Here is a 13890-nt window from a genome sequence, read left to right as displayed (position 1 = left end):
TTAACATGCACATACAAAATGAGTAGTCCAACTGTTTGACTGGCATATCATGCTCGGCATTGTAGGTCTAATGTAACCAAAAGATGAACCTTTTGTTCCTTTAAGTTCTTTTGAACCATGGTGGTTCTCCTACGTAATACTACAGTAATTTAAATAAAAAGCAAAAAGTATCGATCTTATTCAACGAGAAGGGAATGAAATAATTTCCATCTCTTCTATGACCAAATGTCCTGTGAAATTCAAATTAGCATCATTTGCTACAACACAGGTAAATGTTGATTCTTGAGAAAGCTCCGATAACCCACAAAATTCCCTCACATTTAAAACACATCCTGATATTGGTGCTTGTAAGATTTAATCTAATTAATAACTGCTGTTCTTTTTACATTCCCTATTACAGTAAAAGCATATCAAAACTGATTTTAGCTTTTGTACACAGGTACAATGAGAGAAAATGTAAATTTTCTGAGCGTCAATTCTTTTGGAAGGTCATCAGACAAAAGAAGGCAATGCAGCGGAAAACTATACCATTAACAACGAGAACAAATAAACAAAGATTCCAGTCACCAATGTCATATCCATATTGCACAACTGAACCGCACCGAGTAATTAGCCAGACTCCAGAATACCTGCAGAATGAATGCAAGAGCAAAATATCAAGCATACATAATTGCTTAGCACAAAGCAAGATGACATTTTTGCACAATATTTAATTAAAGGAAAGAAAATATGAGTAGGTCTGCATTAGTAAATGCTAATCAACGTCCATGTGCATGTACAGGGCATCCTACAGTTCAAATGCCCTTGCTGGCTTGCTCCTGAAAATTCATTACTTTTAAGCTGAAGAAGGAAAAGACTCCTTTACCTCATAGCCTATGATTTGATGCTTGAGCATGATCACAAGGTCAAACCTATGCTAATGCTAGCAAGATTTACTGATAGATCAATAAGAGAGTTATGAAAGTACTCAAGAGTGAATGCATTTAGATATCTGCAATAAAAATATGTTTAATGATAGATGTATTGATCCTTTGTGCCGTGTTACAAGGAACTCTTGACAGGTATTCTTCTTCTTGTTGGTTGTCGTCCTTTTCTTCTTCTTCTTTTTTTTTTTTTTTTTCCAATTGCTGCTGCTAAGAATTTTTATGGTGCAAATTGAGTCCTCGTAGGTATATATGAAAACAATACTAAATTAAGCATTGTTTCAAGACTCTGAATTCCAGTAAATTTGAGTGCATGGTAACTTAGAAGAGGAGATGGCTAGTGAACCACACCTTTCAGCATTTGCAATCACGAATGCTTCAAGTGCCCACTTTGTGTAGCATAAGTTAGATATGACTTTTGAAACTTTCTCCTGAGTTGCTATGAGAGTTAAAACAACGGGAAGCAATGCAGACCACTGAATGGAAAATAATAGCTTAAAATTAGCAAAAGAAAGATAAATATGGCCAACTCCATTTTGATGGTATAAGGTCTGTTGTGTAATGATAAATTAAGAAAAGAAGGCAATGATCTCTGAAACTATACACACCAGTTGGGCAGTCCCTGGTTGGAAGAAGATAGCAAAAGTATAACCGATACCAGTCACACAGTAAACAAGTGCGACCAAGATGACGTAGTTGTCCAGAATTGATGACCTGGGATTGTTAAAGAAATAGAACATAGAAAGATAAACTATTGGCTTGATTATTGTATTAAAATGGTCAATGGTATCTCTTGCTAGAAAATAAGCCAGTGAGCTCATGCCAGATGCTCTCTCCCTCCAATACTGCAACTTTTCAAGTGAAAACGATCTCAAAGCTCCGATCTTACACAAGAGAGCTGCAATTCAACAAATAGTTTCAACTAAGGAAACAAATATAGACTGTGATCTATAAATGTAATTGTTATGTAGTTTTATAATAAAATGGGCGGCAATGCCTCCCTTATGTCAAAAAAGAAAAGAAATAGACGTGTGCTTGTTGTGTCTTCCACGTATATCAAAAGCAAGAAGAGATTGAGAAGAAAACAGATCAAATTATCAGTTTGATATTAGACGACACTAGAAAAACATTTAAGGTAACCAAGAGTTTATTGAGAGCCTGAATCCTGTTAGATTTGAAATCCAGAATTGGCTAGCAAGGAAGGCAAACACAAGGTCTTCTGAGATGCAGTATATAGTAGAGTCTGAGTACTGTGCTGGATACAATAAAAACTAGTTCTTAATGAAGAAAACTGCAACTTACATATTCCTCTTGCTGTGAAATTTATTGGAATAAGTTTAGCAAGCACATATATTATTTTGTGCCTTGTCTAGATGTGAATATAATTAATTCTCACATTTCAAATGTCGAAATCATATTGTAATTTCAATGGACTATCTTCTCCCCATGCCGTCTTTGGTTTGGTTATATGCATTGCTACACACTATAACAATAGGACTGAAAACGGGTCAAATTATATTCAATCGTATCTGTTTTCATATTTGATTCAAATCGGATTTAGATACTATTTTTTTGGTCCGATCGGATTCGGATACGGATTCAGATAGTCAGTTCAAAACTCTCCAGGATACGGATGCGAATGTGGATACACCTGATTTTTTTCAGATTTGGATTTGGATTCGGATATCCGAATGACAAGAGTAAGTGAAAAAAAGAAGTTTAAGTTGAGTTAAATCAGGGAATCAATTAAGTGATTAACCAATTTTAAACTAAAAAAAACCTAGATATCGGATGACGGTTACTTAAAGACAGTAACCCGAAAACAAATACCGGATTTGAATAAAATTCTTTAAATCACCCCACACCCCTGTAAGGCTCAAACCTCTAGCTCATTCATCCGTTTTGTCTCTCTTTCCTCTTCGTTGTCTTCAAGCAACTAGGGTTTTGAAGGTTCCGTCCATTTTCTAGTTTCCACCTGGCGATTATAACCGATGACAACCGTGAGATGCCATGGAGGCACCATATATCCTATCTACTTCGGGACGAGCAACCTTAAGCGGTATATTCTTTATGAAATTATTAGTTTTTATTATTGACAAATATTTGTTAAAATTATATTTTTTAATTGAATTTTTTCTTTATGATCATGTCTTTGTTGCTAGTTTTTATTATTGAATTTTGCCTAAATTTGATTAATATCTAGAAAGTATCCGATTTATATCCGTATTCGGATGGAAAATATACATATATTTAATATCTGATTCATATCTATGTCCATTTATAACAAATATGGATATATTTAATATCCGATTCGTATCCGTATCTATTTAGAACAAATATGGATATTAATTTGAATACCCATTTAATATTCGTATCCGCATCCGTATTTGTTCAAAAATATGGATACAAATATGGATATATCAATATTCGATCCATATCTGATCCGTTTTCAGCCCTACATAATCATCATGCCCTTTTCCAACTATTTGTTTTAGCAAGTGCATACCTCCAAGCATCAACACTGTTAGTAGCATGAATAATGTTCGTTTTAGTGCATATTTGTGCAAATGCAGACATTAACATTATGCAGACTACGTACAGGTTGTATAAATGAAAAAAAAAATGATTATTCATGTTGCTAAAAATCTACGACTTGCATGCATGTCACTCCTAGGTATACACTCAAAAATACATGCATATATGCATGAACGCACTTCAAAATAAATAACTCCTTCCATCATCAATTTGAAGTTTTCATATTGATACAAAAACAGAACCCTGCCTTGCATAAGGAAATCAGCATTACAGGAGTCTATTAAGCTTGCTGAAATCTTTGATTACCTTGGGACGTCATGAATTTTTGAAACTTTCAACTAGTTGCCATTTAATTTAGAATAAAGCTTGCAAATAAGCACTTGAGCTATAATTGCATGACATTCTTGTCACTTACTTGGTTTTATATTTCATCCTTACAACAGTTACAATAGTGCATATAATGATTTTGGCCCATCTCTGTCATGTGGCATGTAAATTACTGCCACCGGTTAGGAGTTTTAACTAATATTATGAGTGTTACAGAGCAATCATAATGGTTTCTAGTAAAGGATTAACTGTGGAAGGATAAGTTAGTATGGTAAGATCTCCAACTTACAGACGGCAATTACTGTGTAGGTGTAACCAAGTGACCCAAATGTCTCGTCGCTCAATTTAGCAAGTGTTCCTAAGCAAACTCCAGCAAGACACAGAATAAGAAAATCAACTCCCTGTATTCTAGCTTCTCGAAGGCGTTGCTTACCAACCCTGAACATGAAAAAAAAAAAGAAAAAAAAGAGCTCCAAACATTAAAAGGATGATTCAGCAAAACATGAGACCCAAGCTCTCTAACATTCTGAATGTGCAAGTTGCTTTCACAGAGACTATAGAAGTGAAATCAACAGGTTGAGAAAGCTGAGCTGCAAAACTTACCTTCCCAAAAAATACTTATACTGCTGGAGCACACCAGGAGTTCTGCGATTAGATAAGTCTTTGGATTTCGAGAAATTGTACTCATATTCATCTCGCTTCTGCCCTACAATATCCTTTACATTATCCCATACTTCTCCAGCAATAGACTGTCCATCAGATCCAGCCCCAGCAGCATTTGTTTCACCTCCCCTTACTGATGAGTCAAGGTCAGAAGCATTCTGTAGCATATCTCGTGGTACATCATAACCATTGTGAAGCATCCATCGGAGGGGCAGCTCTTTATAGTTTATTGCTGTACTCGTGTTTGGCTTCACTATACCCTCTAAGATGTCGATGTAGTAATCCGGAGGATTCATACGCTCAGGGACATTGATCCCAAGGCTCGAAAAGTACTCCTCAACTTTCTTCACTGACCCATGATACACAGTAAGACCTCCCTTTGCTAGAAGTATCAAATCGTCGAACATCTTGTACAAGGTATAACTGAAGCAGAAAAATATTCACCATTAGTGACCGAGAATGATGACATACATTCAGTGTATATCACTAGGAGCAATAAGATCTCAATAATTCTTTAGATGTTTTTTCAGAAAAGCAAGAAAAGAAAAATCATGCATTTATGGTTTAGCATTATAATCTGTCAAGAACCATTTTAGTTGCATGAGAGTTATCCTGCAAGACAATAGAGATTCTAAAGTTCTTTCTTTTCGCAGGTTAAACTTGCAAAATTCAGCTGCTGCAGTTAACAGCAGACTGGGTCAACAAGGGGGAGATCGTCAGTTCAACTGGCAGATGGAGGCCTGTCAGAAATTATAAGAGTAATGCTAATATTTAGTAATTTATGCATGTTGATGCCGAAGAAAATTGCCACTACAAAGTGATCTCAACATCTAATAAGTAAGCAACTTATGTGCATGTCTAGAAAATGCTATCGCATTAATCTAAAATTTATACTGCCACATCATTCATACAACTTACATATTGGCTACGTCTTTGCAGGAAGGAAGTCCACTTCCTAGTCATATAGACTAGTATTTTCTTATATGCTATCTACCCTAGATGACTTCATGTTACAACTATTGGAAATATGTATGAGGATGTCATCATATTTGAAGATAAATGGAATCAGAAAAAGACCATATTTCAAAACACACAGAGAGAGAGAGAGAGAGAGAGAGATCCAGAATCTCATGAATATTGAAACAACCTGGGTTGGTGAACCACCATGCAGATGTTTACCCCTTCAAGAGCCTCACGACGAAGAGCTCGAAGTAGCAGATGAGATGAAGAACTGTCCAAACCAGATGTAGGTTCATCCAAGATCAACAAAGAGGGTTCCATAACCATTTCTAGACCAACATTTACTCGTTTCCTCTGTCCTCCAGAGATTCCACGTTTCTCTACGGTGCCAACTAATGAATCCCGTACTGCTTGTAACCCTAAAGACTCGATAACTCTTTCTACAACTAGAACTTTGTCGGCTTTGGACATGTCTGCTGAAAGCCTGCAAGACAAACAAGGGATAGATAGAGGTAACATAATGGTGAAGGTAGGGATATATAAAAGCTCCAACAAATAAAGGAGATCCAGAGAATACGAAGAGAATGTGATATCTTAAACGGTAGACAGTCAATTCGCAGCACAAAAAATAGACTGTGTCCTTCCAACAGACATCAAAAAAAAAATAGAATGAATGCAATGGGAAAGTTCGGAAAAAAATACTATATGCGTAGTATAAATATTATGCAATTACGTGATATGATACAATATAGATTCATGTACGTGGAGTAGTCAACCAAGGAAAGCATACAAATTTTCACCCTTTTTCTTGTGCACTGCTAATCCATGATTTCAAGACAAACTAGAATTGTAGTTGATTTCATTTAGAGGGTGAACTTGTGAAACAAATTTTTGCTTCTGGCTACTTGAATCGGACCTAGACTAGGGTGAATCTGTTGTAAAGGTATTTTCCTCGCATGAGCAAAGAGCAAGCAGCTTACTTACAAGGAAAACTGGAAACGAAAAGTGCATGAAGAAAGATAGGACTCATTTTCGTACCTGCACCTTGCACTGAACCAAAGATTCTCCTCTACTGTCAAGTTTCCATGAACAATGTCATCTTGTGGTACAAATCCTATGATCCTCTTATATGAACGAATAGGTTCTACCTTTCCATTTATGAGCACTAAACCTGTCACAGAACATCCAGTTGCCTTTCCAGCTAGAGCACTTAGAAATGTGGTCTTCCCAGCCCCAGATGGACCCATGACTGCAGTTACACGGCCAGGCATAAGTTTTCCTGTCACACACCTCAGTAATTTTTTCTTACTCCCTTTGAGAGTTAAAGTTAGGTCCTTGAAGGCAACCTCAATTACAGGCCTTGTTCTAACCTCAGTGTCAGTGGCCATAGAAATCACTCCCGAGAAGGTCAAGTTCTTATTTTGTTGCTGCATGGCCTTTTCCTTCTCAATTTGCCCATATGCATACTTGAATATTTGACTACGAGTATGCATCTGTTTTCCTTTAGGCATATTCCTTTTCAAGTTTTTATCTCCGATCTCCAGATTGAAGCCTTCATCACTTTCGGGATTGTCTTCAATCGATTGCATCATTTTAGAAAGTTTACTTGGTTCCTTGTTCTTTGGTGGCAATGCTGTTGGTAATTTTGATGTATTCTCATCAGATCCATGACCAAGACCCCTTAATGGCCCTGATTGTGCTGCAGTTTTTTTGCGCGAGAATGTACGAGATAACTGTGTCTGCAGTCCGATTGCATGTTTCTTTGCAACATCTTTAGCTGTTTTCCACCTCTCACGAGCTTGTGCAGTTTCTCTTACATGTCTTGCAGCTGCTTCCCTGGATTTGGCTTGTCTTCTTTCACGATTAGTGAGAATTTGACCAGAGAAATTGTATATGATCAATAGAACTAAACTCAATGCCACCTACAGGAATAAAAAGAACAAGTTAGTTATTGCTTGGCTTAGATTCAAACTGTGCATATCCATTGGAGCTTATTTCCAAAATATATTGCACTACAAACAAGAATGGCGCAATAATTATGTGCTATTGCATCGAGCAATATATTGCAAAGGAGATTATTCTTGATGCCTGCAGACAATATGTACGCCATCTTATCAGTTGCATAGTTATGTGCTGGTAGGTATATGATTGTAATGATATCAAGGTACTTTGCTTTCTTAGCGAATGTAAATTTTATTTTAGAAAAGGGTGATGCAAGAAAATTTTAAAGCAGTGGCAGAAGGAATAGTTGGACAACAATGTTGGATTCTCAGAAGTTCCTAAGGTATATGAGAAGGCTACAGACTTAAGGGCAAAAATATAGCAACAGAAAACCTCCATGTCGTCAAGATACATAGTTTCCTAAAAAGATGCTATGTTTAGGCAAAAACATGTATTAAGTCATACTGTAATTTAAGTTTTTGAATTTGCAAGCTGTAAAGTTGATTGGTAACTAAAGCTGATCTTAAGATCATATAAGATTAATGCTGTGCTTAGTATGCACATATATATGTTAATGGTCTCTGATTCCATTCCAGCACAATAGAAGTACTTCGTAAAATATGAGCTATCGAGCAAGCAAGCATCAGAGGGCATGCTTGTTAACTAAGGCAGAAAGAATATGCTATCATCGCACTTTCTTTCGAGTTTGGATGTTTTCACTTTTCACTTTTGTTTTTTTAATATATTTTGGATATCTTGCAGATTTCTTGTCATTCCTTCCCTGAGGTTCGGTGCAGGGGACTTGTCTGATGATATCCCTTTGTTTTGCACCTCTGTGTTTCATAGCAATGAAAACAGAGTTGTTGTAGTGTGGTTAAGATAATTTATACCGCCATCACCCTTTTAGCCTTTTTTAGATCAACAAAAATTGGGGTAAAAAACTGAGGAAATGCTATCCATCTACACTCAAAAAGTTGAAGAATTCATGAATAGGTGAAGAATCATTCTGTTCGAGTCATATTATTAACAAGGTTGCCAGTACTTTCATCACAAGAACTTAAGATAGTCTGGGGTCGAATTTTACATAATTATAAACTTAAGGAGCGAGTGTTGGACCAAAATAAGCAAATGCCATTCTTATTGTAAACTAATATCAACGGGCAAAAAATCCTGAATAATCACAATTGTGCACTAATTCTCAAAAATTAATTGCACTTTATAACCTGATCATGATAGTGATTTGATTTTTTATTAAAAATGAAAAAGAAGGTATCTAAAAAAATGCTTACCACTAGTAAGGCACCAAAAATAGTAATATCTTGATTTACAGAATTTGGCTTGCAAGAACTCTTCTTAAAGCACCCTGCAAGTTCATTATAGACTTCGATCAAGCTACAATTAAAACCACAAAACATATATAGAAACAACTCCTCAGAAGACAGAGGCAATCAAATTATTTTTTCTTCAAAAAAAAATGAAAATTGAGAATTTGCCAATTGAACGAAATTCACCCACGAAACACAAAAAATATACCGTCGACTAGATTTACTGCTTTAGCTCTTTGGAGTTGAAGAGAAGTATCCAAATAACATGTCCTATTTTTTCAATAATACATATTTGTAGCAATGAATCCATATTTGTAGCAAGGAAAAGGGCTGATTTTATAGGACCAATATCAAAGTAATCGCATCAATTGCGTCATTTTTTTTTCTGATTTTGTATACTTATTATCTTTTAACCATCAACTTCTTTTTTGATGTCGCACAAAGGCGAGCACATCCTCTATTCACTCAGAGGGTGTAAAGCTTCAGAGTGGTTTCTTCATTTTTCACTTATGGAAATCAAAGCTGTGAGCATCTAGCTCAATGGCACTCCACTTCCTTTTGCAGGCCTTGATGACATTGAGGTGAACGCAAGGTTGTCAAAAAAAGAAGAAGAAAAAAATCACAGCAAGGTTTTTTAGTTTCTTTCAATGCGCTGTTAGATATGAAAGACATCTAGGGTTTTCACACATAGAACTATGAACTGCAATTTAATTATGAAACAATATACATTGCATATGGGAGTCAGATATGCAGTGAACCAGACCATTTTTGCTAATGAGCATGAAGATATGCCGAGTGATTTGTGACTTCAAAGGTGGAAGAGATGTGAAATTGTGGAAAAAATCTTCATATGGGAATTGTGGTGAACAAAATGAATATAGTAATATGATTGTATGCTCATTGAGAACCAACTTGGAAGAATAACTATTAGTTAGCACTTCAGCTATTGAAATAAACTAAGGGGTGTGCATGTTTGTGGCAACAATATCGGTAAGAGGGCTTCAGAATTGAAATGACCTTAGAAGGGTTACCTATGGATTAGTACATCCATTTAGTATATGAGCATGAGATAACACATCAAATGCCTAATCTATGAACAGTTTGAAGGCTGGAACCTCAGAAAAACACAACCTTGCCAGCAAGAAAAAAAAAAATTATAGGAACAGACTGCCATGCCACAATGGACAGGTGACACCAGTGAGGAAGCAGAAAGGACAGATGCTTACAAAGAACTCCTAGATGTGATAGAAAATTCTACCTTTGATTGGGTTTCTTTATCTGATCATAACGATTTAGGAAGGTTACACAAAACAAAATGTTCTTCAATAACTGAGAAATGGCTCCATCATATTACCGGGGAAAAAAGAAGAAGGAAATGGCCATACAACTAGGTGAATAGATAGGAACTTACTTGATTCTTGAGTAGAACCCTTCCTGCAGTAATGTCTGCAAATTGGAATATAATGTGAATTAGTAAATACCCATTTCAAACCCCAAAAGTGCTGGTTATCATCAAGATTTGACTTGAAAATACAACAATATCATACATGATGCTCTTGAAATAGTTTAAAAACCACTGGATAGGTAGGATAAAGAAACAATACCCACTACTGCAAGAAATTTTCTTTGTAGTGCTTGGACAATAATATCCTGCTGGGCAGAAGATTTCATCATTACTTAAAACATCGGTCCATGTATCTGCGGCACCGCAGGTATGGTTTGGCTGTCCTGGAGGTATTTGGTAAGTGTATCTGCGTATTTTTATAATTTTTTTTTGAACTTAAATAATCAGACACGCCATGCTTTTGAAAACAGAAGGAACTCAAATAAGAATATGTCAACTTACGGCTCGCAGACGCCCGTAGTTGTATTTAGTTTTGCAACCGGGCAGTATGCACCTAAGGGACAAGCTTCATATCATGAAAAACAGCAATTACAGAAGGAGGTCAGAAGTTCTTCTCATAAAATTAAAACATAAGTGGAAAAGGTCTTGCCAGGTCAAATAAGCCATTTGGTAATTGGTACAAGCAAAACTTCATCAGTATGCAATGTTGTTGCCCCAAACAAAGTAGATCCTCATTCACATATATCATTAGCGGAACAACATTCATCTGATTTGGGTTTTGGTTCGTCCCGAAGACACACCTCACTCGAAGAGAGAAACAAAGGAATTAGATGCTTACGTATCATGCAAGTGAGACCACGAGGACAGAAGAAGCCTGCGCAGCATGGACGGCAGTCGAGATTTCTAAGATGCATGACCTTGGTATCTCTCATATTAACTTTCACATCCTTGCTAACACTGCATGCCCATCCTGGCTCACATCCACTCAACCATGTTGTCAAGTTGCAGTTCTTGTTGGGTTTTAAGTAATTCTTTTTTGTGTTGCTCTGCTCCCTGTTCTCATCATTGCCGCCATATAAACTGCTGAAGTAGAACTTAATATCTGCAGCTGTACATATGCGCCTCGAAAGATCTGTCATTTCCAGTTTGAGTCCAAAATAAGAATGCTAGGCACGGAGGTGATTTTGTAAGCCAGGGTAAATGTTCTCCTATTTTATTAGAAACAAGTATTTAAGCAAATACATTGCAGAAAAATATGCTGAAGTACAGGATCAAGCTGGAACGTATGTGAAGAAAGTAGCACATTGGTCATTTGTTTGTCTACACCCTTATGATCCTTTATTTTCAAATATTTATAATGTTGAAGTCCTTAATATAAACCTTTCCACCATTTTACAAGGGATCCATCCGTTAGTAATCGATGAACATTTCTTCTTCTTCCCCCTTCCATAAGCATAATATCATATCCAATCACCATGTAGGAAAGAGCAAAAAACATGAAAGAGAAGGAGCGGTAGCTGGTACCATTTCTTTCCCTGAGGCAATTATTCACAAAACTCATATCCTTGGAGAAATTGAACGCCTCGTTCCAATCCTTATCACTGAAACAGAGTAACAAGAACTCATGATCAAAAACACCATTTTGGATCAAGAAACATTCAACGCATTCAACAGATCAAGAGATTCTGACAGACATACGAGTCCTTGATGCAGTATCCTAGGTTCTGGCTGATGTCGCTTGCAAAAACTTTGGTGAAGTTCAAGAAGTAGCTGGAGAATGCACCCTGCAAGAATGGGCTGTCGTTGTCGCTGTCCTGGCATTGCCCGAGGTGCGGGCCACCAAGAAGGACGGTCGCGAGGATGGCGAGAGTGGCGCAGGAGGTCCATCTCGGTCCCTGGCCGGACCTTGCGGTCAGCATCTCAGTTCTTTTCAATGGGGGGGCACTGGTTGCATCGCAAGGGGTTGAATTGGAGAATGGATGGGGCGATTTCTGGGCGTGAGGAAGGTGGGGATCCAGGAGGAGCTTCGGAGGTGGTGGTGGTGTGGGTTGTGGAGAGGGGAGAGGAGACGGGGAAGGGGAAAGGAGAAAGGGAGAAGGAGTGGAAAGGAGACAGATGCGGCGAGGTTGGGGGAGGAAGGGATGATGGAGATATTGAGGGAGAAAACGGAGAGACGTTGGTCTCGGAGTTTTCAAACGGCGCGGGGGAGTCAGCGGAACTAACGGTCGAGTGGGTTACGCGCATGCCTCGCGTGGTTACCCTTCCGTACCAGCTCTAGACTCTTTAAGTCTAGCTTGAGGGTGCAAATTCATCTTTCCATGCGATGGGTGATTGAAATTTTATAGATATGGATTGAGCTTAAGCTAAAAATTTTCAACTTTAGATCAACTTGATCTCAAATAGGATTACGATAGGATTGACCTTCAAATCAACCTGAACTCCGCTCTCACATCTCTTTGAAATTGATCTAACTCAACTCAATCCATTTGACCTGACCTAATTCGATATATAAATAAATCAATAAGCTATATTAATATTTCATACAAGCCACCTATATATTTATATAATTATTTTTAGTCTCCTTAAATTATGTGTTTTATTAAGTTTTACGTATGGGTACTATTAAAGTTTGTATATGTTTGTGGCCTAAATTCAACAAAGATGAATTTAATAAAAATATCTCAAATATTTTTTTCTAACTCAAAATTCTTATTCATTCCGATCTAATCTAATTAACATAGCACAACCTAACTGAATCTAACCCAGCCCTTCCTAGCTAATTCGACACAATCCAACTTTAGAATGTAATAAGGTTGGGTCGAGTTGGATGAGAAAAATACAGGTTGGCTTAGGTTAAGGGATTTAGAGAAGGGTTTGCCTTCAATCCGGCCCAACCCACCTTAGTTGCAGTTCTAGTTTAGGTTAGCTATGAAGTTGGTGTCTCTCTTTCTCTCTCTCTCAGACTATAAAGTGGAAACTCGTTGATCCTCATATCATGCCCAAAAGAATGAGATTTAGAATGGCATCATATATTTAAATACTGCACCAAAAAATTGCCAAGGAGCAACTCTTGCTTCGCAGAACCCACATTGTATATGACATGCTGGTTCCAAGTAGGAACCATCCACTTAGCACTGGTCCATTATGACGTTTTGATGTGTAGGTAAAGTCCAAGAGAAAAACAATGTTGGAGGCCCACGCCATTCTAGTGGTGTTGTGCAAGAGTGAAAATAATTTGATATAAACAAAGGATTCGTGCGATGCATGGAAATAAATTGTGAATAAAAAATAGCAAATTTATAAATAATTAATCTTAGCTGAATATAAAATATTATATTTATAAGTTATTCTATGCCGTAAGGGTTGCAAATGGGTTGGGCTAATATGGGATTTGACGTGACCTCGAGGTAATTAGACATGGACCGGTCCATTTTTTATGGCCTATGGGTCAAGTTGAGCTCACAAAGTCTTCCAATTTTGAGTCGGATCTAGGTTTTATAATTTTCAATCCGGCTCAACTCAGCTCATTAGTTTTACAAGTCTAATCTATATTGCCAAAAAACCCGGCTCATAAGAACTCCCCACTCACTTGAAACATCCATTTTATGCTGATGGTTAAGACTCTAGGCAAGGTAGTCATCCAAGGATTTAGATCTTATTTGGAGAAGCTTTTGGAGAGCCAAAAAGTACTTTTAGATAAAATAGAAGTGTTTGGTAAATTTTTCGGAAAGCTGTTTTAGCTTTCTGATTTTGGAGCTTCTCCAAAAAAATAATGTTAGAAATTGTCGGAAAGTTGTTTTGAGTTATAATATTTTTTTCTTTTTGGACCAAAATACCCATAATAAAATATAATAATTACACAAATATCTTT

At 37.0% G+C, this 13890-nt stretch overlaps 1 protein-coding gene across 1 annotated transcript; it reads right to left on the bottom strand.

Moving 5' to 3' along the window:
- Positions 1-309: 309 nt before the first annotated feature.
- Positions 310-11996, bottom strand: LOC103705560 (ABC transporter G family member 28-like). The gene is made up of 14 exons (XM_008789324.3): positions 11718-11996; positions 11544-11620; positions 10858-11151; positions 10521-10584; positions 10279-10425; positions 10086-10120; positions 8639-8712; positions 6447-7330; positions 5596-5892; positions 4389-4871; positions 4075-4223; positions 1532-1821; positions 1275-1399; positions 310-629 (listed from the first exon to the last, which is right to left on the bottom strand). Exons 1-14 carry the CDS (start codon positions 11936-11938, stop codon positions 473-475), a joined length of 3297 nt encoding a protein of 1098 aa, XP_008787546.1. The 5' UTR covers positions 11939-11996; the 3' UTR covers positions 310-472.
- Between the last annotated feature and the right edge of the window lie 1894 nt (positions 11997-13890).

The sequence above is a fragment of the Phoenix dactylifera genome, unplaced genomic scaffold (assembly GCF_009389715.1).
Source record: "Phoenix dactylifera cultivar Barhee BC4 unplaced genomic scaffold, palm_55x_up_171113_PBpolish2nd_filt_p 000133F, whole genome shotgun sequence".
NCBI lineage: Eukaryota > Viridiplantae > Streptophyta > Magnoliopsida > Arecales > Arecaceae > Phoenix > Phoenix dactylifera.
This window is presented reverse-complemented; position numbering and strand designations above follow the sequence as displayed.

Bases quoted from the DNA above. Each gene is read 5' to 3' on its own strand.
- LOC103705560 (XM_008789324.3), bottom strand. From the start codon at position 11,938: ATGCTGACCGCAAGGTCCGGCCAGGGACCGAGATGGACCTCCTGCGCC. The intron at 11,621-11,717 runs GTATGTCTGTCA...ACTCTGTTTCAG, and splicing joins GGATACTGCATCAAGGACTC to TGATAAGGATTGGAACGAGG. The intron at 4,224-4,388 runs GTAAGTTTTGCA...TTTCATGTTCAG, and splicing joins TATAAGTATTTTTTGGGAAG to GGTTGGTAAGCAACGCCTTC.